Below are 23,301 nucleotides of genomic sequence, written 5' to 3' on the forward strand. Positions count from 1 at the left end.
GTGACCAATTTCAACCACGTGTGTAAGACACTCTAGACAAAAAGGCCAGTACAATCTGAGGTCTGTGAAGCTCAATTAACAGCTAGAGACAAATGACTCAACCAATTCTGCCTGCTGAGACCATGGACAACATTTGGTTTGGCAGCAGTTGTGTCAAAGTGTCTGCATCTGTCACCCTGTCCTGACACCCACACCTGCAGACAGGTGCTACCTGTGCTTGTTGAGAGCGGCAGAGATGCAAGGACCTGGAGCTGCAGTTAGTCTGCTGAGGAGAGTGTTATGAAGAGAGGTTATAAGAATTCAGGTTTCATTTTAGTTTTGCTGCTTATGGGACAACTTTAGGTTCTTTTTGTTTGTTTTTGTTTGGTTGCTTTTTGTTTGGTTGTTTTTTTTGTCTGAAATAACACAAAGTAAGGGTCTCTGAGTGTATATTTTATAAGAATGGTAAAGTCCCAGGCTAATCCTAATTTGCTTTTTTTTTTTTTAATGTAATAGATCAGCAAGAAGCCAATCTTGTGGCTCAGAATTACGTGTTCAGTACAGTGTTTGGCCCCCAAGGAAAGACTTCTAAGGGTACTGAATTTTGAGTGTTACTTCCTCAGCTGTCATACTGGTGAACTCCCAGGAAAAAGCAGGGACTCACACTGTCATTTTAGCTCCCTAGTTGGGGATAGATTGATGGAGTATTGGGATGTTGAAAATTTGAGGCTGCAGTGCCAGTTTCAGTGGCACCTTTGGGGCCTATGCTGTCTTTCAGAGGTGAACACAGTCAGTTTCTGAAGCAGAAGAAGAGGGGAGTCAAATTCCAGCAGACAGAGAGAAGGGTTTGGGAAAGACAGATGCTTCTGAAAATTCAGTCACATGGACTTTAGTAAGATCTACTGTAGTACGCAGTTCTGAAAGGGATACAACTTACGATATTTTTGGTTCAGTGGCTGACCTGAATATTGGAAAATAAATTTTATTCAGAATCGAAACAAGTATTGCTTTTTACAAGAAATAATAATCTAATTTTCTGACAATTGGACTGCGTTTGACTCCCTTTTTAAAACCTCATGTTATCCTTCTCCTTAAAAATGCCGGGCAGGTATAAAAGACACAGCAAGAATGTTTCATTCGAAAAATATCAAAAGGACCTGTTTCAAGATTACCAAAAGAAACTCTTTCATGCTGGAGAAGGTCAAAGTAAAACATCTCTCAGCCTCCTAATCTCTTTCTCTCCTTCCACTGAAAAATAAGAGCTGATGGGAAAGTACAGTTCATCAGGAAAAGGAAATTCTGCCCCTTTCCTTCAGTATTTTCTGAAAACCAGGCCATCATACTGTAGAAAATCTGTATTTGCAGATTTAGTGGGAAACATGCCTAAACCAGGAAAGAAGAAAAATTCCATGGGAATCAGCTTCCAAGTCAAACAGTTTCTGTAGGTCTGTGTTTGAAATCTTCCCCCTGGAAGCCCAACTTCAGGCATTAACTAATTCGGATTCTGGTCTTATTAAAACAGCATGAGAAGGAAAACCAGCCAGACAACTCCCTATGACTATTGTAATGTAAATTAAAGCTAGTACTGTAAACACCTGAGGGTTGATTCTTGCAACATAAGCGCCAAAAAAAAAAAAAAAAGGAAAAAAACCCACAATTAGTAAATAGCTTTTCTTTTTTTCTAAAAAAAAGGTGATTTTATTGAGTTTTAATATACAGCTTTAATATGTTAGGGTAATCATACAAGATCTCTCTTGTGTTCAATTTACACATTACAATACAGACGTGAGCTAAAATCTTTTGTTTTAATGTACAAAAGGAATCCAATGTTGTCCACTAGCAGCTTTGAACTTGGCAAGAAAGATTCTAAAGACTTTAGGTGCAGTAACAACCATACAGGATACAAAATGAATATAAGGACATTTCGCCAAGGTATATAAACATTTGAAAAAAAATAAAGTGGTGCCTGCTCCACAGGGCAGACAACTAGCAAATTAAAAAAAAAGTCACTGACCAATGTTCCAGAGAAGGAGGAGCATCACCCTGTGTAACAGTTCTTACAAAATGGCCTACGAATATCTGTATCATAGAATTTGTACTTATCAGAAAAAGGTCTGAAAAGAAACAGTAGGCAAGGAACTGAACAATCAAAAAAATGACACAGTAATATAAAATATTTCCATCACTATTTAAATGCCAAATTAATCAAGCAAGAATAAAAAAAATCCAAAACAAAACAAAAAACCATAAAAACCAAAGCTCTTCTGTTTAAAATAACAGCACTGTTTCTGAATATTGTCAAAGACTTTTTTTTTATGAACACACTATATACTCGATTGTTTCTTTCATACAGAGTAATGTGTCCATTTGGTCTGTCACTTCAGTGAAGCTGATAAACAATCAACCCATCATGTCTCACCTTTGACACATTTAATGCTTTTCTCCCCTTCCGTTTGCTACTCTGGTGCCTTCTCAAGTTAAATACTTTTCTTCCTTTTCTTTATACAGTGCAGAGTATATGGGCTTAGGATATTGAGATTTTCCTCTACTCCAGTTCACTCTCTGGTTCTGAGTTCAGTGGTGTGCAGTAGTTTGGCTTGTCTGAAGGCACGTACCCAGGGAGACACAAACATTTGTACGAACCTTCCGTGTTAATGCACTTGGCGTTCTTGCAGAGAGACATCCTGTTGTTCAGCTCGCTGCACTCATTCACATCTGCAACAAGGAGCCATCAAAAGACATGTACTTAAGTATGTGTGCAGGTAAAACTCATTTATTTCCAGCACTGTCAAGAGCAGAACAATCTGCATGAATATGCTGAGAACTGTATTTTCAACTCTGATCAGGTGGAATTAGGCTGGGTCAAAAGCTCTAATAGGTTAATTGAAAAGAGGTGAAAGTTAACATAGGAAATCAATGGGGTTTTAAAGGGCTTTAAACTGTTAAGATCACCAAGTTCAAATTCAGCCTAAGCTGCTAAACAAAATTAAATAACCACTTACAGGTGTCTATCTGATGAAAAGTGGCTTATAAGAAAGAAGCTCCAAGTTCTCAGTATAACATCTGTATTTACACAACTGAACACTTGATGAGCTGTTGGTGTTGTCAGCTAAATAGCTGTGAAGAGCAAACCATCTGCACTCAACATCGTGCAGCATTGGCCTGACATACAGGACCCACAATTTCTTGCTAAGGAGGCCAGCTTGCCATAAAGTCCTGAAGATTACAAGGCATGTAGGCAGCTTCTCTTGATAGAGCTGTGAGACCTTAGCTGTGGGTTACGAAGTGTAATGCTAAGTGAGGTTAATGCAGACCTTAAAGTGAAACGGTCATTATTTCTACTAGACTTCTACACTGAGGAGAGGTTGTTTTGCTCCATCTTCTCATTGACACCTGCCATTCCCATGTTTTGCTGTTTTAAGTGAAGATTTAGATGTCTTGGTTAGTAAATGTGCAGATTTACTAGTTTGAGAGTGAGAGGAATAGTTGAGTCTGTTGACTGTTGAAATGAGTGAGAATCAGGTGCCAAACTTCACCAGGTGGTTATCTGCATATTTAGGCAATTCAACTGCTCTAAAAATCCGTTCCTAAAATCACTCCCAGTTCCATCCTCCTAGCTCACTAAAGCTTTTGAAAAACATTTGGTCTGTATATTAGAGTTAAATTCTTCATAGAAGTCTATGCTTCATTCCACAAATGTCTATTCGTTTCTACACTCTTAGCTGAATACAGCTGCAATGACTAAGATGAGCTGAGGAACACCAACACAGTTATTTATGTAACAGTAACTACTGACTTTTGCAGCAAATAAAACAAAACTGGCATCTGTAATACAATTCAGGTGATTGCCTCTAACTCCTTTATTCCAGGTCCTCTTTAGGTCAAGTGACTGAGTAAAATGCACAGACTAACAGGAGAAGTAAAATGCTATCCTCACCAACACAAGTCATTTTGGCCATGTCCAGGTGATAACCATCAAAGCAGTCACAGGTGTAGCCTTCCTGGACTCTTACACATCGGCCATTTTCACATCCATTCAGAATACCACATTCTTCTGCTTGTAACTCCTCAAAGCTGTTCAGGAAACCTGGGTGGAGAAAGAACAAGAAAGTTAGAAAGCTGTTGAATCAGTATACCCAAATATATATGGAGAGTCTCAAATTCTCTCAGAAGTTTACTGGAATGTGACTCGACTTTGCTGAAAATAGGTCAGCTTTAGCAGAGCTGCACCATCTGGAGTTTTAAATGCACCAGAGAAGTACTGCGATATATTTCAAGATAGAAACTGAATAACGTTGTTAACTCTTAAGTTTTTATTTTGTGTTTAAAGGTCTGTATTTTTTTTTGGTAGTAACTGCATAATTTGATAGTATATTTTTTAAAGGATAAGTCAGTGTTTTCCAAATAGGACATTTTATTTAAATCATTACGTGAATCAACCTTTATGGAAACAAGTGGTAATGTAGTTTGGGGTAAAAGATTCTTAAAACAGTATTCTAGAAAAATAAGGTGTGTGTAGAAGGGAAAGAGATGCATAATTTATCTAGAAGAAAACACAAAAAATCAATCTCAGCTGCCTTGAGGAAAGTAAGAAGAAATCAGAGACTGCTTTCCTGTTGTGGTTTTGGTTAACAGCCCTTGGCTTCTCCTTCAGTGACTGGTGCCAGTACAAATACCTATAATCTACCAATTGCTCCTTGTCATAATTCTAGATGGTGAGTAGTCAAAGCTTAAAGGGTTGACCTTTTTTTTTTTACCTCTTATACAAAGAGTTGTCTTTGTACTCAGTGGTTTGTACAATGCCTTTTGTGCTCCCTCCTTAAGGCTTTTGCAACAGATATGCGTTTATGTACAAGAAAGGATTTATACTTACAAAATTATTTTATTTTTTTACACGTTCAGAGATTCTCTCTAGGACTGAATTGCTCCTGTAAGTTTTTTTCACTAGCTTTCTGCTCATGGAGCAGTGATGTAACAGGACTGCAGATGGCAGCCCATCACATCAAAAAGACTTTTGTGGAAGAAGTTGAGAATGTTTGAGTCATAGGTTTTAACAGCATAATGAATATATAGAGGAGAAATTGGAGCTGGAGTGGAATAGAGTGGGATATATCTCCCCATCTGCCCTGTAACGTATAGTGACACCAAAACAAGCCATTGATTTACCGAAAACCTGTTTACTCATTTATATTACAACAATGTGATATGTATATTTGCTAACATACCTAGGACTCTGCATTTCTCCCTTTCCTCGTGCTTGTTCTTCTGTCCTTTCATATTTACTCCATCCTGTCTCAGTCCTTGAGGCTCTCTTTTCTATTGGCCTGCTTTTGCCTTTCTTACTCCGTCCTTTCCATATTATCCTCCATGTAACTTCCATACTGCCATTTCCACTCCCCCTCTCTTTGACTACATACATTGTTTCTATCCTGGATTTTCTAGCATGGCGGGATTCTTAGTAAGGATCATGCTGGTCAGTCATACACTCAACAGGTTCTGAAGACACTGAACCTATAATGTGACATATGTACTTGCTGACATGTCACATCTCAAGAACATATATAATAAATACATATTATTATAATAAATATAATGTACAGGCGTACATTAATTGGTAAACATTTCAGCCTTTTCCATGAACCTAGTAAATCACTTCTGGGTGCAAAACTGTGGAGGATATTGAGCACTGTCACGATGTAGGTAATAACATAGTAAGAAACTTAACCAAGTTTCATTCGAGTTCTCTGGCAGAGCTTGCAGAGGGCTCTACAAGAGACATTTAAAGTGAAGACTTTTTCTAATTTGTAAAACAGTGCCAAGGAAAGGTGTCCCTCCCAGATATGTAGATATTTTTTAAATAAAGAAAAGGCATAATTTATTAGACAGATATTTTATACATAGGTATATAAGCATGTGCATAAACATGTGTACACACCTATACACATATTTTTTCTCATTCTCTCTCTCTCTCACATAAACACATTATGTTGTAATTTTAACTAGCTGAAACTAAAATATTTATCACTCACAGCAAGTTCTACTTCACAAGGTACTTCAAAACAGCTGGATGTTTTGAATTTGTATTGTAATGTAATTTGAATTTGTATTGTAATCCTAATATACGTATTTGGTTCTGTAGAAAATGACAGCACAATGACAAATACTACATTGAAGTACATGGCCCTGCTAGGGGATGGGAGGTATTGATTCCTCATACAACCTGCAGCAGGATTGTGACCTTGAAGTCTCTGATGCCCTAATCAGGATGCCCCATCTGATTCAGTGATAGGACAGGAGCAAGAGCCATAAGTATTTAAGCCTCTGTCCCTAAGAGGTTGGAAGTAGGTGATCTTTAAGGTCCTTTTCAATTGAAGCCATTCTGTGAAGACAGTGGTCTCAGCTGTGCATTCAAAACCATCCACATTTTATCATACTTATTTACCTCTGCTTATAGCTTGTGAAATGCTTCTTTCCCACTCGGTATTTTATCTGATTAACAGTACATGAACATTGGTTTCCCAGGCATCTTTCTGACCTTTTCTTTGTGTGGATGGTAGTTTTCATTGGTAGTTTTCAACTTTGTTACATTTCAATTAAACATCAACACTTGATAACACTGACTGTGAAAGAGCATAGCAGCAATTTGTAGACCACATACATAAAGCATGGGAAGTTACCAGTTCCTTCTGATACCTCCATTTTTCTCCTCTAAAACTGTTATTAAGTATACTGGACCTGTGGCAAATTTTGAGAAAGATGCTGAAATCTGTAAACATTACTTTCCATCAAGTCTTAACAATGAGCTGGGCCAGACCCATAAAGAACCCCAATATTCCTCAAGTACAGCTGAGATGCTGTGTACAATCCCTCACACCCTGCTTGGCAGGCCATACACTCTAGCATGAAGGCTATATGTATGCATACTCTCTGATCATACTGTGCTGTACATTTTCCTCCACTGAGCAAGAATAACTTGCATGCTCTCATTTCACCCATATAAATTCCACTGGGAAATCATGGAAATTTTTTCTTTTAAATTAAATGCACTCTGGAGAAATCTGTCCCGTGCTCCAAAGGAAAATTATTTTTGTGAGAAGGAAAACTGGCAATTCTTTTGACCTTGAGCTGTAAATCTGTTGGTAAACACAAGTTTAGTAGACTTGGCACAAACTATTTCACTATATTAAAAATCAATCGTACTCTGAGCTCAACTGGACTCTCATACAAACCTGGCTCTTGAACTGGAACACCTGACTGAAAGCTAATGTCATAGGAATAACTAAAACATAAAAAAGCCACATTACTCAGAAGCAAAGAGAAGAATGGAGCTGGCTACAGGGAAACAATTCAAGTTACAACCCTCATTTCAACTGTTTTACATAACAGAGAAACTTGCTTACGGTCTTCAACAAAGTACGGATTAGTTTCTGGAGTGTAGTGCTCCTCGAAGTCAACTAAAGCGTCCTGTCCATATGGCCGTCTTGATCCTGGAACAGGAATGTTGCACAGCTGGGCGTAATCCTCTGAGGGGGGAAAGAAAATAGATTATAAAAGTAAACACACTTGTAACACAGGCTGAATTACATTAGTCCCAGTGAGCTGTGGTTCATATTTGCTGGAAATAAACTTATCTTCCTAGAAACACCATAAATCTGCAATTTCCAGAAAGCATTCTCTCTTCAAGAAGAACGTCATTAAGATGTTAATGAGCCAAAAATACACTATTAAGTCATACTAGGGATAACACCAGGGATAGCTTTGAGTCAATAACTGAACAAAAAGTTATAGGTCAGGTTCTTCTGGTCTGCATGGGAAGAAGAGGAGAGGGATGCTGTGTATCCCACTGCTAATGCATTCCTCTCCAAAGCTATCAATGTTTATAGTCCTCATTCTGTGGAACAGAGGCTATTCCAGAACATCATGGCTGCTCTCAGAAGCAACCCCAAAGAAAATAAATTGGAGCAGGTACAGCCACTGGCACTGTCAGCTAACCTGCAGAAATCAGAGTGAAAAATACTTCTAAAATAGCCCGCACTTATCTACAAACTGTATCTTCAACAACAACATAGGCTTAAATATTAGTGCTGTTCCAAGTCTCCTTGGCTGTGAACCTCAAAGGGCATGGGGAAAGGCACGGGAGAAATAGTTACACTCCGACTTTATGCCTTTCTCCAGTAGCTAGACTACAAAAGTTGAAGCAGATCAAAGCAAATCTTCATTTCAGGTGCCAGAGTCCATGCCTGAAATGCTGATGCAGAGCTTAATTTTTTTATAATATCAAATTAAAATTATGTCAACTCTGTTTTTATTACCCTTTACTAAAACACATACAAAACAACTTATTTGAAAATAAAAATGTTGTTAAAATATAGAATCCAGGTGCTTCTTTAATGTTGCTGCAGACTATTTAGCATCTGGTTCTGTGAAGACTGCCTGGTGTTCTGAGAATCAGGCAGAGAAAGGACGTGAAAGAAAAACCACCAAAAGAGAGAGAGGAAAAAAAGCCCTAAGCAGATACAAAATCCAAGAATTGCAGATGGTTACAGAGCCAGAAACCTCATGCTGTGTAGAACTGTCCCAGACAGCAAATAGCTGGATAAATCCAGACTGCTCTAGACATTGCAGAGCACAGCCCCACTTGCTGCCCAGCACTGTAATTTTATTTTCACAGGTAGTATCTCCTCCACCTGTAACTATTTACTGAAAAAAACCCCAAAAAGTGTTCAAAAAGTCTGTTTGAATTCTGTGGTCAACAATGTGACCCTTTGAGAGCACAAGACAGTACAGTACAGGCAAAGCTTGTCTGTGAACATCCAGAGCTGTCAAGGGTGCCAGTCCAAGTCTGCAGAATGAACTCCCCCGAGAACTTACAAATCATTGTAAATTTCACCACCTTCTGCTTCATGAGCATGGTGGTTTCCTTTGAGGTGTGTCTTCCAGAATATATTTATATACAGTAACAATATTCAAAAAACCCTATCCTCTCCCAGCTGACAAAGTACACTGCCTGAGAGACGTATCCCAGGGCACAGGAAACAAGGTCAGCATGAGAAAATAAACAGCATATAGCAAAACTTATTTTCATCCCTGACTGCACAGCTTCCCACTGAGATACTGTGATAATAAGTATGGTTTTAAGAGCTGTCATAGGACCAGAAACACCCCATTCTTCCTTCCCCACACCTAACCCCAGATAACATCCATGCATGGAGACAGCCAGGTTATCATCTCAGAGCGACTCCTCCATTCGTATATACATAGAGAAAAGCTGTGCAGAGTAGTAAAAGCACTTTCTCACAGATGCCCATAAATGTTCTTGGCAAAGGAAATCTGCGCTCTACCACAAAATACTAATTCATGTGGCCTGTGTGGATGAAACCACCACACAAAAACAGTCAATGAAAGGCAAGGGGACAAGACAAGCAGGTCTTAGGGATCACTGCTTCTTCTGTGTGAATGTGATCTGATGGGAAGGACTGAATTCTGAATATCTGCATTTTTAGGTCTTGTTAATTACCTCTCTGTAATTACCTATAATACTGTCTTAATACTTTACGTTTTATTTAGCTGTACAAATAGTGTAGACTAAATCTCTTGCCTTTAGTTATGTGTTGGTTCAGTCACTAGGTGCTCAGTTGCTCTTAGCAACTCACCTGAGAAATCAACACTAGCAATTCAGGACCAATAACAATGACAAGTTATCTATGTTACCTTCCTCTGCTTGTCTTTTCCTTTTTCTTTCTTTTTTTCTTCCCCCCCCAAGGGAAGAAAAGGATGGGCAGAGAGGAGAGTACAAAGACTGAAAAGCATCTGGGGGGGGGGGGTGGTGGTTCACATTCTTCTGGAAAGATCATGAGTTATGAAATAAGGTAGACTTGAGACTTGGATGCCTGAGAGAAATGAACCCATCAGAGTGCCCCTGCAGAGGATAGAACAAGTTATAGCGACGACAGTTTCTGTTGTTTTAAACTTTTCCCCTTGCTATGCTATGTTCCTACAGTTCAAATTAAAAATGATGTATTTTGGGTCACTGTGTTGTGTGCTGGTCAGAGTTTTCCAGGGGAGGGAACTAAATGAACAGAGCGGTCTAAGATTTGTGGATAAAAGCATGACTGACACACAGAAAGTTGCAGCAAGTATACAAATGGGAGAACAGCATGACATTGCCCCAGGGAGATGACAGTAGGAGACTGAGATCAAGAAAGTGGTAAGGGGGCAAAGAGCAAGAGAGAATGTGAAACTACCCCTGAATGACAAAGACATTTTATTTGTCACAAAAATTAATGCTCACTTTCACAAGAATCTGTCGTGTAAAGTTTAAAAAAAAAATCTATAATTCACAATCAATGAAAAAACCTTTTTTTTTATATGGGTTTATTTTTTCTACTTGCTCATCTTCTGGCTGCGATCAGGGACAACACAACTGCAGTTCAAGAGGAAAAAAAAGACTTTGTTTTCAGTATATAGTTTAGTCTACACTGGTCCATGTGTTTCTAAGTTTTTCTCATAACTTGCAAATGAAGCATAAAGACATCTTGTTGTATGACTTAGGGTAGCTATTTTAAAAGGAAGCTGATGTATGCTTCCAAAAATGTAAAGGACATTTTTAAAGTCAGATGTATTGCATATTAAACAAGTGTTATGGGATTACAGCTAGACACACATGCGTACTGGCACAGATGTTAGCTGTAATTGGTGATGAAAGCTCGGCTGACAGAGACAACGCAACATAAATTGGATGGACTGACTGGTTTTTAGGTTCTCTTTAGCACAAATGCAGCTGTGCAAATGTGCATCTGATTTGCATATACAGCTGTTGTAGCTGTGCAAGCTTGTGTGGGCCTTACTTGTACCCAAAGGCCTAAAAATCCTTAATTCTCCCATCAGAAAAATTATTCCATATTTCATGTATTTAAAGCAAAATATTACATAAAAAAGCTTTCCTGACACAACCATGAAACAACTGCATCACAGCCAATTCAGCTCCTGCCCATAAGGCAAGCTTTATTTCTGTTCCAGCTCCTCAGAATTGTCACCATCACACACACACAAGGAGCCAAAACTATTGACACCAAGGCAGTTCCTTCAAATTATTGAACAGTGCAACAGTTTTGCCATGGAAGAAATCACCAGAGAGAAGAACAAAACCAAGAAAGCATTTATCACATGTAATATACATCCCTTCCCAACCAGAGATTCTGGACATCAGTCTGAATTGGTTAAGTTTAAGCTGTCTCAGGAGAATGTATCATTTGTGAACAAAAGCTGAAGGTATTTCTGATCTACATTTAGATTGTGCTATTTGACTATTTAGATAATTTCATTGATATCGCCCACGAAAAGATGCTGAGGTCTGAGGTGGAAAGAATTCACGTACATTCTACAACTGAAGAAAAAGGGAATGCTATCAGTTTTAAGGGATTTTTTTCATGAGTTAGGAAGCATATTCATGTCTTCACATGGATATACTCTAAACGAAATTGCTGAGAAAGAGTTTACAGTGAACGCAAAGCTCTTGCTAAAACTGAAGTAACTAGTAATTTGATTATCTCAAAAATCTTTTGGTTTTGTTCCTTACCTTTTGCTCCTCAACCAATGCTGCTCAAATTTCCTAAAACAATCTTTCTCCTTCTGCTAGATGTAGATAGTTAAAAGTTATAATAGGAGTCAGTTTGTTTTTGCTGCAACTTTGCACATGGTGTTCTGACTCCTTGCTGACTTCTATGTACGCTTGGAACTTGAGGTTTCATGAGGAAAACCCTTCCAAATCTATTCTGCATGTCTCTCCTACAGTTCCGAAAAAACACTGAAAACCTTCATCAATAGAAATGAAACAAGTCTGCACAACTGAGCACAAGACTTGGAATAGTCAATGCCCAGTTACTGTAATATTTTAAGCCCAGAGGATATAATCGATTTGACCAGAGTCCTTACCCAAAAGCAGGGAGGCACAATGCCATCCTAAACGGAAAGATGAACAATGGTCTCCAGAAATGAATCCAGTGCCTCCCTGCTGATCTTTACCATCTCAAAAGAGGACAGATGGAAACTTATCCTTTACACACATTGGTTTTCCCTGTACTTCCAGATCTTCATGAGTGACATTAGCCAGAATTTGAAGGGAACACTATGTTCTCATAATATGGAAGCTCAGCCCAGAACTAATTCGTGATGTTTACAAAGGATACACAGAGTTCCTTTGCAACAAAAATGCAATCCAAATAATCTGTTCTGCCAGAAGCGGGTAGAATTCAACTACATGTAGGCATCTCCAAAGTCTGCATCTGAATTAGTTATCCAGTGTCCATTCTTTGTCTATGGAAACACGTAACTACTTCTAGGATACCATCTCACTGTAAAGTAGTTGTCTAGAACAGGTCAGAGGACTATATTGCTCAAGGTGCTGATGGAAGGAGAAACTGACAGGACCAGCACCGATGTGGGTTTCTGCGTAAAAAACACCATGTGATGTTAGCCAAGAGAAATCCTACATTATACAACACCCCAGGTGATTCATGTTACCCCCTACCTTCAGTGTTCTCCTTGTGTGGGCTTTGCAAATGCTAAGGTGGAGATAAAAGAAATTTCAATGACAACATAAGTCTTCAGCAATTCTTTATGCTACTTGTCCCACAGAACACCTGTAACATCTACTGTCCTTTCTGCAGATCTTTTAAACCTACAGTGGTTCTATAAAAACCCACAAAGTACTAGAATTTAAAACTTACAATAAAAAAGGTATGTATAATGATACACAAATAAGAAGGCTGATAAACTGAATGCTGGTGCTCTTTCCAGTTGCCTAAGAACGTGTGCATGATGTTATCTTAGCACTCACATGAAAAGTCTAAGTTATATATGTAGTAATGTACCCCCACTCTCAATAGTTATTAAAACATCTCTTAAAGCTGCAGAGCCCCAGTCCTACCTTACCCCATTTTTCTATATTAAAACTTCTCCAGGCAGGCACAGGAGAAAGCACCCTCCCTCCTTAACTGACTGACATATCTTTAGTTCAGGGGCTCTTTATTCCACCTTACCAGCATCGTAAGGTGTTACTGAAACAAAGGGGGTACTGCACTGCAATAACTCCAAAGAGATAATTTTACAAATACAAAAATATGCAGTCTCTGTAAATTAAATGCTGACCCCAGCACACCACCTTTCCCAACATTTTCTAGCTGTTAGTTCTGCCTCCTCCTTTCAATTTTCCTGTAACCTGTAACAATACACCTTGTCTAAAATCCACTATAGTTCCATAAGGGTCTCACAGGAACTTCTGGACTCTCAGAAGGTTTATAGTTCAGGTCCTACATGTTCAGGTTAACTTCAGGTGTACACGGCTTTATTTAAGATTCCAAATTTTTTCAGTCTAGGCCACTTGCTCTGTTTTCAAGCATGGAGGCTTTGACCCAGCTGCTAAACCTATTGGTGCCTATCCTGCACCATATCCTAGACCATGGATGGACTCTGGATGGAGAGAGTTGGGACATTATTTTGACCAAGAAAGCAGAGATTCTGAAGGCAGACCATCCCACAGATATTTTTTGTGGTTGGGTGCAACAAAGAAAGGCTACTAAAGCCACAAGAGCTCAGAGAGAATGCATCTCAGATATGGCATTGGATGCAATTTGTGGAAGTCTTTATCTGCAATTTGATGATATCATATGATCATAATGTTAGAACCAATGTGATTGAAAACAATCTGTCTTTGCATCCTTTGTTTAATGATGAGAAGGCCTGCCCCACGAAATTGTATGCACCAGTAAGATGTACTCCATCACAGCGCTATAGTTCATGTTTGCAGTATTTTGAGCAGCACTCTGAGCTAGTATTTTGAGTTTGTTCCTCAATGTTGTCATCAAAATACTTACCAGTCTTACTGTTGTTAACATGTTTCTGTTCAGTTGCAGTATTTCAACAAGTGCTCAGGCAATAAATATTTTTGTCTCAGGCTCTGAATGTTTGGTGTCATTCTCAGTGGGGTTTGTTTGATTAAGCACCCATTAGTAGTTTTTAGAAATCACAGCAAACATGTAAATTCTGTTTTCATGCTGATTTAAGACTGTATTTCTTTTTACTTAATATACAATGTAATTCTGTCTGTGATTCATCTTATAGAAGTTCTCTACCTTCCCACTGGCTTTACGCTGGATGCTACTTAAACAGGTCATTTAAATCTTCTCATGAAAAATGGAAGGGCTTTAAAGACAAGCTGGGTTACTAAAGTTGGAGGTTATTTTTATTAAAGCATGACGCTCTTTAGAAGGGACTTGCAAATTTACCACTTATGCTGGTAGGCCTGTACTTCCTTCTTTCTGAGGGTGGCAACCTTCCTCAAATACAAGAAGAGTATAAACAAGGTAAAAGGAAATCACAGATCAGTGAATGATCTGTTCTATGATCCAACCCATTTCATGGTGAAAGTCTTCTGGTGATAATGCTTTTCACATCACCAGGCCTCCTTTACCATGTGTTGCAAATCTTCAGAAGGCTCCTAACTGGGGAAATAAGCAAACACCTTCAGTAGTAAATCTGGCCAACACAATACCTAAGTATTTAAAAATGGAGAAATTCCAGGTTCCCCAGCCAGGACTTGAACCTGTGACCTACTGGCCTGGAGGTGTGAAAGCACTCTCTTGAGCCAATGATATCACTTTAAGTGCTACAAACTGAAGACATGTCAAATGAATCATTTATTCAGCTCAGTCAGCTATAAATTTTTCTTGGTAAATGTTCCTGAAAACAGAGAAAGGCTTCCAGGTTTCTGTGTGGGTGTGTGCACATGTGTGTGAGGACAAATGAGCACATACCATCTCCACTAAGAAATGTAACCTTGTATGCTTATTCTGACCTAATAAAGATTCAATATGCTTTTTTTTAAAACTATCTACGTTCCAATCCATAAGGATGATTTAAAGTATTTGGGATCAAAGTATGACTAATAGTTTTAGTTAAAGCAGGTACTTCTCAATGCAAATTAAATGTCACATAAAAGTTATCTTATGTCTGGAAAGAGAAAGATTTTATGATCCAACATAATGCTCTTCAGCTTTGACTGAGGATCATTGAACTGATGTTTAGGATATTGTCCATCTTGTACATTGGAAACTTCCATGTCATTTTTTAAATTAATTTCTCAAGTTTCTTCATTGAGCTAGTGGGGATCTGCACCCCACTGTTGGACCAGAATCCTGTGGTCCTAATGATCAAAATACCTCTAATATCTTCAGACTGAAATAGTTAAAATTTTTAACTCACATCAGCACTTTTGTTTAATTAAAAAGTCTGCAGGAATCCTCCATGACTGTGCTGTAATGTAAAGTCATCATTTGTTCTGCATCCATGTTTGGAATTTTTCATCTTCCCTTATAAGACAGTTCTCTTTCCCTGGCCATCTTGGTAGTCTTTCTTCCTTTTCAGATTTATCCTGCTTCAAATGTAACTAGCTAGAAATTTCCAGAAGCAAGTCTCATACTTACCTGAACTCTCTCTACCACGAACAGTTTTTTCCTTCTCTCAGGACTACATGACACAAATGGGTCACTGTAGCCATGTGACGAACTTTGTACAAAGAAAAACTGCTTTAATCTGCTCGATCTTTCCACCTGAGGAGCTCCAGGTCGTAGCAACAATTCTTCTACTAGCTATTGCCCTGGATTTTTTTGTCAATATTACATTTAATTTCATTGCAATTGTTATTCTAGGAAGTGTAGTAATTCGATGTCCTCCTGTAAGATTTGTTCTGACAAAGATATTTCTGAGATTTCCATATCTTATCAATTAAGCTCCTATCATGCCCTCTTTTTCTTCTTCGGTCTCTTTCTGGGTTAAGCATCAGCCAGCAGTTACTTGAGCCAACATCAACAAAATCAGGAGCTTTCTTTTCAGTTGCTGTGCTTCCAAAGCAAACTCAAACAAGTAAAGATATCTAAGAACAGGTTCAGGGACCTTGCAAGTAAATTATAAAAGCATAAAAACCAAACACAGAGAAACAACCACATAAATGCTTCACTGAACTTCCCTATATAGTTTTAACTCCAGGGTTTTTGCTACAAGTAAATCATGTACTGCTTTAGCCATGACATTATCATTAGAGTAACATAGGCCCAAGTGAAAATCCAGGTATGTTCACAATTAAATGTTTTACAAGTGCAGCATGGTATTCCTACATGGAAAGCCGTATCACCAAAAGACATATTTATGGTAAGAAAGCTACATCCAAACTAGACCTCGGAATAGTTTATATGCAGGGGAAAAAGTTAGCATTGTACCAGACTGTATATACCAGGGCTGATGTATCTTAGGCACAGCATGACATGTACCTATGCTGCTTATACTGGTCCCTTCTCCAGTCCCCAGACATAAATCTGTGTGTCAGTGACATTTCTCTGTATATCCTTTTTAGCTTTTGTAGTCACCACAAGCAGCAACTTCTACCTGAAATATCATGGAACTATATCTGATTTCTAAACACATAAACAAAATACAGTCTTATAAAAATATGACTGTCAGCTTTCTTTAGCATTAAGTTATATTCCCTGGAAATTCTTCAGTCCTTATTGGTAATCCACTTCCTTTAGCTATCCTAAATTGCTCATGTATACATTTAATAATATGTGAACATGCAACCATATAATAACACCTCATTTTTGAAGGGCTTCGTGATCCTAAACTACAACTGACCAGATCCTTATCAAACACATCTAATTGTAGCCAGCCTGGTAGAATACCACACTGAAAACTGCATCTGAATGTATAATACCAGCAACAAAAAAGCAAAACAGTTATGTAAGCTGTTGAGTAGTGTGTGGGGGGGGTGTGTGTGTCTGTGTGTGCACATGAACTGCATCTGCATTTTCACAGAAGGTTTATGTCAGCCATGTTAAGGAACTCCGCTACCCTTAAAATGTCCCCTGATTCCATCAAAGTTCTAAATTGCCTATCACTGATAGTTCCACTGGAAGGAAACGAGTCCTGTAAATGCCAAAAAATAAAAGCAAATATATTTTCAAAATGTAGACTCTAATGATTTTCTGCTAATTAATGAGAAAAAAATTTCCATTAGTTCTTGAGGGGTTAGGGTTTTTTTTTTCCTTATGTTATTAGCGCAGCTACAAACACGACGGATTAAAACGATTAAGTATTTCAGATTTCATATCAAGAATTGGAACGTGTGTTTCCTTACCTGACTCTTTCATAGGACACAGCGCACACTGCATGCCCCAGGCTTCTCCGTACAGGCAACAGCACTCAGTATACGTAGTCTGCTTTCCAACCAGAGGTCGACTACAAACAAAATCGTCACTTAGGTGCTGCCAGCAAAGGTCCTGGTAGACCTCAGCTTCTTCAGTTTGTTCTGATGGAGAAGACAGGATTAGATCATCATCGCAGCACTGTTATTTAAAAAGACACTGGCATACTGAAAAATTTTCTAAATTTAGATTAGAAAAATAACCTAGCTTTAGAGACTTTGCTGAATACAAATTTAAGCTTAGAGGTCATGACCGTTTTTAAGTGCCTGAGGTGGCTCACCCCTTGAGCATTCAGTTTTACAAAAATCTTAAAAACTTCTGAGTTGGCACATTAGGCCAATTTACAAGCATATTGGGTTGGACGCCCAAGAAATAAAACTTCCTAAATCTCATTGCTAAACACTTAACACTGATTCAGCTCGGCTCTCATGGAAGTTAACAGAGCTTGACAAAAACCAGCCTTGAGACAGAGGTGAATGCTTGGGCAACTCTATCCACAGAATGAATTTTCAAAAGTTGTTATTTTGCTTTTCTTATATTGCCATCAATGGCATCTGAAAGGACTTTTACAAGTAGGACAGAGCTGAACAAAAATTTTTTGTGGGCTCCACAGGAGACTGGATAAATACTTGGAAGAGAGAGTCCCATTAACTAAACAGACAAACTACATCAGGCTCAGGAAATCCCCTGAGCTGAAAATAGCTGGAGGCTGAGGGAGTGCTGGGGAGGGTGAGGAGGAGTATTGTTTATCTGCTCTTCTGGTCCCTAATCATCCACTTACAGCTATTGTTAGAGACAGAATACTGCTGTGAACGGCTGTCACATTCTTATGAACATTAACAAAAACACATATTTTTGTCAAAGCTGGAATATTTCAGAGGCATACTAGTTTTGACATAGATCTCAGTAGGAATCATTCCTAGTCCTAGCAAGCTTTGGTCACTGCTGATCGGAGGAACTGTAAACTTATCCTTCCACTTGGAACATAAAAACTTCAGCACAATTGTTTTGTAAAGACATCTGCAAGGTTTTGATTTTGTTCCAACGCAAAGTGAAAAATAAGTTTTGTCAGAAACCAAGGTTCTATCTGTGCATATCTATTTACTGTGGTTTTACATGAGGCATGGGTGAGTACAGAACTGAAACCTCGCTCAAGAGTAAAACTGAGTTCTGAGAGCGCAAAGGTGATCACCATTTAGATACCTATTCTACTAAGAACTTGCCAGAACATGCAGTGAAGTGCAGCAGTGGATCTCTGCAACCAAATCCAAATTTTGCTGGCAGCAAAGGAACCAGCCTGTCCCCTCCTCCTCTGCGTGAGGGAGGACATTGCCAGTAGCGATACAAGGCTTGAGTGCTTTGTGCTGGGTGAGATGATCATTGCTGTGTCAGCCTGAATGTCCCATGACGGAAGACCCTTTAGGGCCTTGCATTCTCTTCACACCCTTAGATGAACCCGAAGGAGAATCCTGCTCTTGGTTTGTTTAACTGAAGTTTGAACAATAGAAATGCCGTGGGGTTCTTTCACAGTTCCAGGCAACAGGATGACCACAATACTCCTCAAAAGTATCAACCTTATAATTTGGAATGACTAAAACAGGCATTCAGTCTGTATTCCCACTTCTTTTCACAGAAGCATCTGAGGAAAATGCACTGCGAGTTTCAGGGGCCCGAGGTCTGGATTTATGGCTATACAGTGCCAGTATTAATCAAACCCATTGTAACATTTCTTTCAAAGATGTGTGTGGCATAGACAAAGCTGTGCAGACTGCATAATGCTCTAGATTTCTGAGATGCTTATAAGAATTTCATAATATCTAGCATTTTTACTGAAATTAAAAGAACATGCAAAAACATCACTTTAACAGTGATGCTGCAGTCCGCCACTTGAGCTCAATGTACCCTCAGTGTTAACCAGTTGAAAGCACACATACAATTTCAGCTATTTCCTCCTACATCCTGCCACTCCTGGTTTTATTCCTTATTCCTTTGGTAGAACTGAATCTCCAGACCTAGCCTGCAGCCAAACCCCAGCCTTACTGAGACAGCAACCAGGCTGTGTCTCATTACCTACAAGGCTGGACAAGGCAGACACAGAGCTGGTGAACTGGGATGAGGTTGGGCTGAATCTAATCTCATAATACTTCCTGCAGTGTCCTGTCTGCATTGGCAAAGTGGAGCACTGCGGAGTCCTACATCATGATGCCTTCTGAATCAACAGATGATGGTCCAAGCACTGCCTTCCAAAATCCTCTAGAAGACCAGGCTCATCCAAGGATAACCCAGTCTAAGCTTAGACTTAGGGCCTGTAGCCATGTCAGCACCACCTCATAGAGGTGTACTCACTTCAGTAATACGTATAATGGATCATACCACTCGAATCTGCTGGTCTGATGCATCGCTTTTCTGTTGCGTCCAAAATCATTGGGTGTGTACAGAAACAGTTGTAAGATCCTTCTGTGTTAATGCACTGGCCATCAATACAGCTGTTTGGGTCCTGACATTCATCCGTGTCTTTAAAATGGAAGGAAATGTATCAAGGAGAGCCAGCACAAAGTAGTTGCATTGTGTTACTCTATGTTAATGTTTACCTAATTAGGAACAGATTTCCCTGCCTGCCTTCTGTTAATTACCACAAATACCAATTGCTGACAATAAAACTTGCCTGTGCCCATGGAGAAGGACAGACAGATCAGCAGGATCTTGACCTCTAATCCTCAAATACTAAGGAGAAGTACTAGGGAGGATGAGGAGGCTTGCTGGGGGGATTGGAGTGCCAGGCATACCCTGCATCCAGCATAGCTGCAAATGCTTCCCACATTCCTATCCCTTTAGAACAGTACCAGCAGGTATTAGAGGTGGGCATACTCTCAGAGATTTTTCCTGAGCTTGTCAGGAAAAGGGATCACCTTACCCAGCCACAGTAGTTATATTCCTTAGTTTGTCTTGGAAACGGAAAGCCAAAATTTGGCGTGAAGGGAAGAGCAGACCACTTCAGAGAAATTACATTTAATCAGCAGAACTCCCACCCTTTGTAAAGAACAATCATAGAATTTCTAGGTGAAAGGCTCTCTTACTGCAGTTGCAAAAATTACTTCCTTTCATTATGCTATTCTGCACATTATACATGGTTTTCTGTTTACAAAGCAAAATCCAGGGTCATGATTTTGAGTAATTGTCAGTTGAGTAACAGAACAAAAGGAGTACAAGGTTGTGCAGACTAAGGTTGGGCTTATCAATGACCTCAACTATAATTTCGCATTGCATATTAACTCCTACATGGAAAATATCTGTGCGTGAAAGAAAAAGAAAAATGTGTTAATCTGATTTAATAGAGTAAACCTGGGACACTTATCAAATGAAAGGTGAGCTTCAATATACAGGCTTTCAACTGCTCACCCCACATACAAAGAACAGAAGGCTAAATTGTACCTGAGCAGAGTGAAGTAGCAGTGTGCATGTAAGGAGGGAGCACCTTCTGACTACCTTGTGCTGCCTTCATAAAGGCTGGCACCAGCTCTTGACTATGCACTCAAAGGAGCACAAGGAACTGGTCTGGAGATGCAAACTCCTGGGAGTAATTTGCTGAAAAAGGAAGCAAATAAAGCAAACCCTGCTCCACATGCCATGGCCACGTCATCCAGAATTTCTGACCAGCCAAGCAGAGGGGAAGGGAAATGACCCAATGCATCTTAAAAAGCTGCTACAGGAGTTCAAAGGCCTGGTGTTCCTCCCCTTGCTGGGAATACCACAGTTGTGATGGGAATCCCGCTGTACAAGTCTGCTTGTTTTGCCCATCTGCATACCATTATAGTGACAAGACCACTTTAAATAAACTTACCAAAGCACTGGAGCTTAACAGGGTCATAGTATGTGCCTTGTTTGCAGTAGCACTCATAGCCTGGCTGCGTATTCAAACAGAAGCCATTTTTACAGATTTCTTGTCCAAAGAGTTGGCATTCATCAGCATCTGGGGAGAAAACATTAAAGGCTTTGTTACCATCGTTACTATGATACCATGTAGAGGAGCAAGATGGAATAAATCCCATATGCTTCTCTGTTCAAGCAGAGTTCACGTTAAACAGGGAGTCCCAGGAACACAGACATCCACAGGGAAAAACCCAAACAACTGGTGTGGAAAAGCCTATGGTGCACTTGTAGCCAGAACGGAAAAGGAAAAACTGGTGGATCATTACTTTCCCTTTCCCATGTCAGAATTAAGTCCTGTGGCAGACACAGACCGGAAGAATCTGCAGTTACCCTTTCTCTCCTTTGGTATCACACTGCTGTTAGCTCCAGCCAAAAGAGATGAAGAATATGGCCTGTATTTTCCGGTATAATTTGCTTTACCAAAGGGATTCCCACCATGGATCTAATTTAAGCACACCATCTGATTACAAAACTAAGCAGTTATGCTGGTGGATAGACTTTGTGACTGATCTCTTCTTTCCATACAGTTTGGTGACTCTGCTGTGCATGGCAGCAAACCTTCATATCTGCACCACTTGTGGCTTCATTTTTCAAAACACAATTTCTGTACAGAATTCCCACCACGTAGGACCAGTTGTGTCTGTTGCTAAATATAAGGCTGCAAATACTATAGAACTAGTGACAGCTGACAAAGAGAATCAAATGAGGCTAAATGTTTTCAGGAAGGTTTAACGGAAAATACATGCCAGCTCATATGTAGCTTTTCACAGTTGTACACATTTTTTCCCAATCTTGTATTTATGTATTTGTTACTGCTGGAATTCCATTCACTACCTTTTTTCCAACCTACTTTTCATTTGCTAGACCTACTTAGAATAGTCTATTAAAGCTATGCTGGTATTAAAAATGGCAATAAAAAGCACAGTGTAAGTACGTAATTCTTCTCTCAATATCAGTTGTCTTAATCCACTGTCTTCTATAGATTTACTCCCCATTTATTCTGGGGCAACACAGACTTTAGCCCAAAGCTGTCATTTCCAGCTGTACGGCAGTTTTAACAGTGAATTATTCGAAAGCTTACTTCTTCCAGAAGAATTGAAAGGTCCATAAAACTATTTATTTTTACAGCCACTCTTCCAGTCACAAAGTGGCTACAAACATTAAATATTTTGACTGTTTAGCAGCAAGAACAATGCAAACATTAATAAGAAACATAATCATTAATAAGAAACATAATGTACACATCTGTCTTTTTCCTGTGGAACATGGATTTTCTGTCTGGAGAAAAATGCGAAAGCCTGGATGCAGAGTCAAGAGAGGCTGGCTGAGTATATTAACTTCTGACAGATAATTCCAATTAAGAAAACAGGAGTTGTTCCTACAAGCAGAAGCTTGTGGACAAAAGCAACAGGAACATATGAGTTAGTGTAACAGAGAAAGATCACATTACTAAAAGTTACTTATTCATGTAGTATTTGTCCTTTGTGTCATTCCTAAGGTTTTTTAAAAATATATTTACTACAGACAGAAAAGGTCTGATTATGGCAAGGATTTGTGGAAGATATTTCTAGATGAACTATTTCCACATTTCAATATTTATAGCAGCTAGAGATATTATCGAACCTGAGGTAGCAACAAAAACACAAAAACATACTGTGCACACAGCATGTCCCAAACCCCCCTTGTGAATATATACAGAAATCTTAGATCTGTAAAGATAAACAACACCCTTACACAACTCCTGCACCAAAATACTCTCAGAGACTATCAGATCCTTTGAGATGAGCTCTGTGACAATGTTCTAACTTGTCTAGATGAAAATTGTAAGTCTCTCAAATGGCACTTTGTTCTTTACTCCAAGTTGCTGGACAATGCAACCTCCAGAGAGTGGAGTCTTACAGGAGTTACCCCATTTAAAAGCCCAGTTTAATTTGAATGAATCTGGGTATTAGTCCTTATAAACTTATATATTAATGCCTTTGGTATTTTTTCCATGTCATATGCAATTTACAAGTGCAAAGAAGCACCTGCTGAAGATAACACAAAAAAGTACTAGAAGGACAGAGAACTGAACTCAGCTATGGTCTACTCACTAACACAACAGGAAAACTGACTTAGTAGTGTCCTACTCAGTGAG

At 39.1% G+C, this 23,301-nt stretch overlaps 1 protein-coding gene across 10 annotated transcripts in view; it reads right to left on the minus strand.

The window, feature by feature from the left end:
- Positions 1 to 1,655: 1,655 nt before the first annotated feature.
- Positions 1,656 to 23,301, minus strand: part of LTBP1 (latent transforming growth factor beta binding protein 1) — a 188,647-nt gene continuing 167,001 nt past the window's right edge. For 9 of the 10 annotated variants that reach the window (XM_050315045.1, XM_050315039.1, XM_050315040.1 and 6 more), the window contains 6 exons: positions 21,076 to 21,204; positions 19,608 to 19,748; positions 17,168 to 17,338; positions 7,380 to 7,502; positions 3,917 to 4,066; positions 1,656 to 2,694 (listed from right to left, as the gene is read on the minus strand). In XM_050315045.1, coding sequence (XP_050171002.1) covers positions 2,525 to 2,694; positions 3,917 to 4,066; positions 7,380 to 7,502; positions 17,168 to 17,338; positions 19,608 to 19,748; positions 21,076 to 21,204 — 884 coding nt within the window. In that variant the 3' untranslated portion in view covers positions 1,656 to 2,524. The remainder of the gene's footprint in view (positions 2,695 to 3,916; positions 4,067 to 7,379; positions 7,503 to 17,167; positions 17,339 to 19,607; positions 19,749 to 21,075; positions 21,205 to 23,301) is intronic. The other variant, XM_050315037.1, reaches the window with a different exon arrangement.

This window comes from Myiozetetes cayanensis, unplaced genomic scaffold (genome assembly GCF_022539395.1).
Source record: "Myiozetetes cayanensis isolate MyiCay16 unplaced genomic scaffold, myiCay2020 scf2-11, whole genome shotgun sequence".
Lineage (NCBI taxonomy): Eukaryota > Metazoa > Chordata > Aves > Passeriformes > Tyrannidae > Myiozetetes > Myiozetetes cayanensis.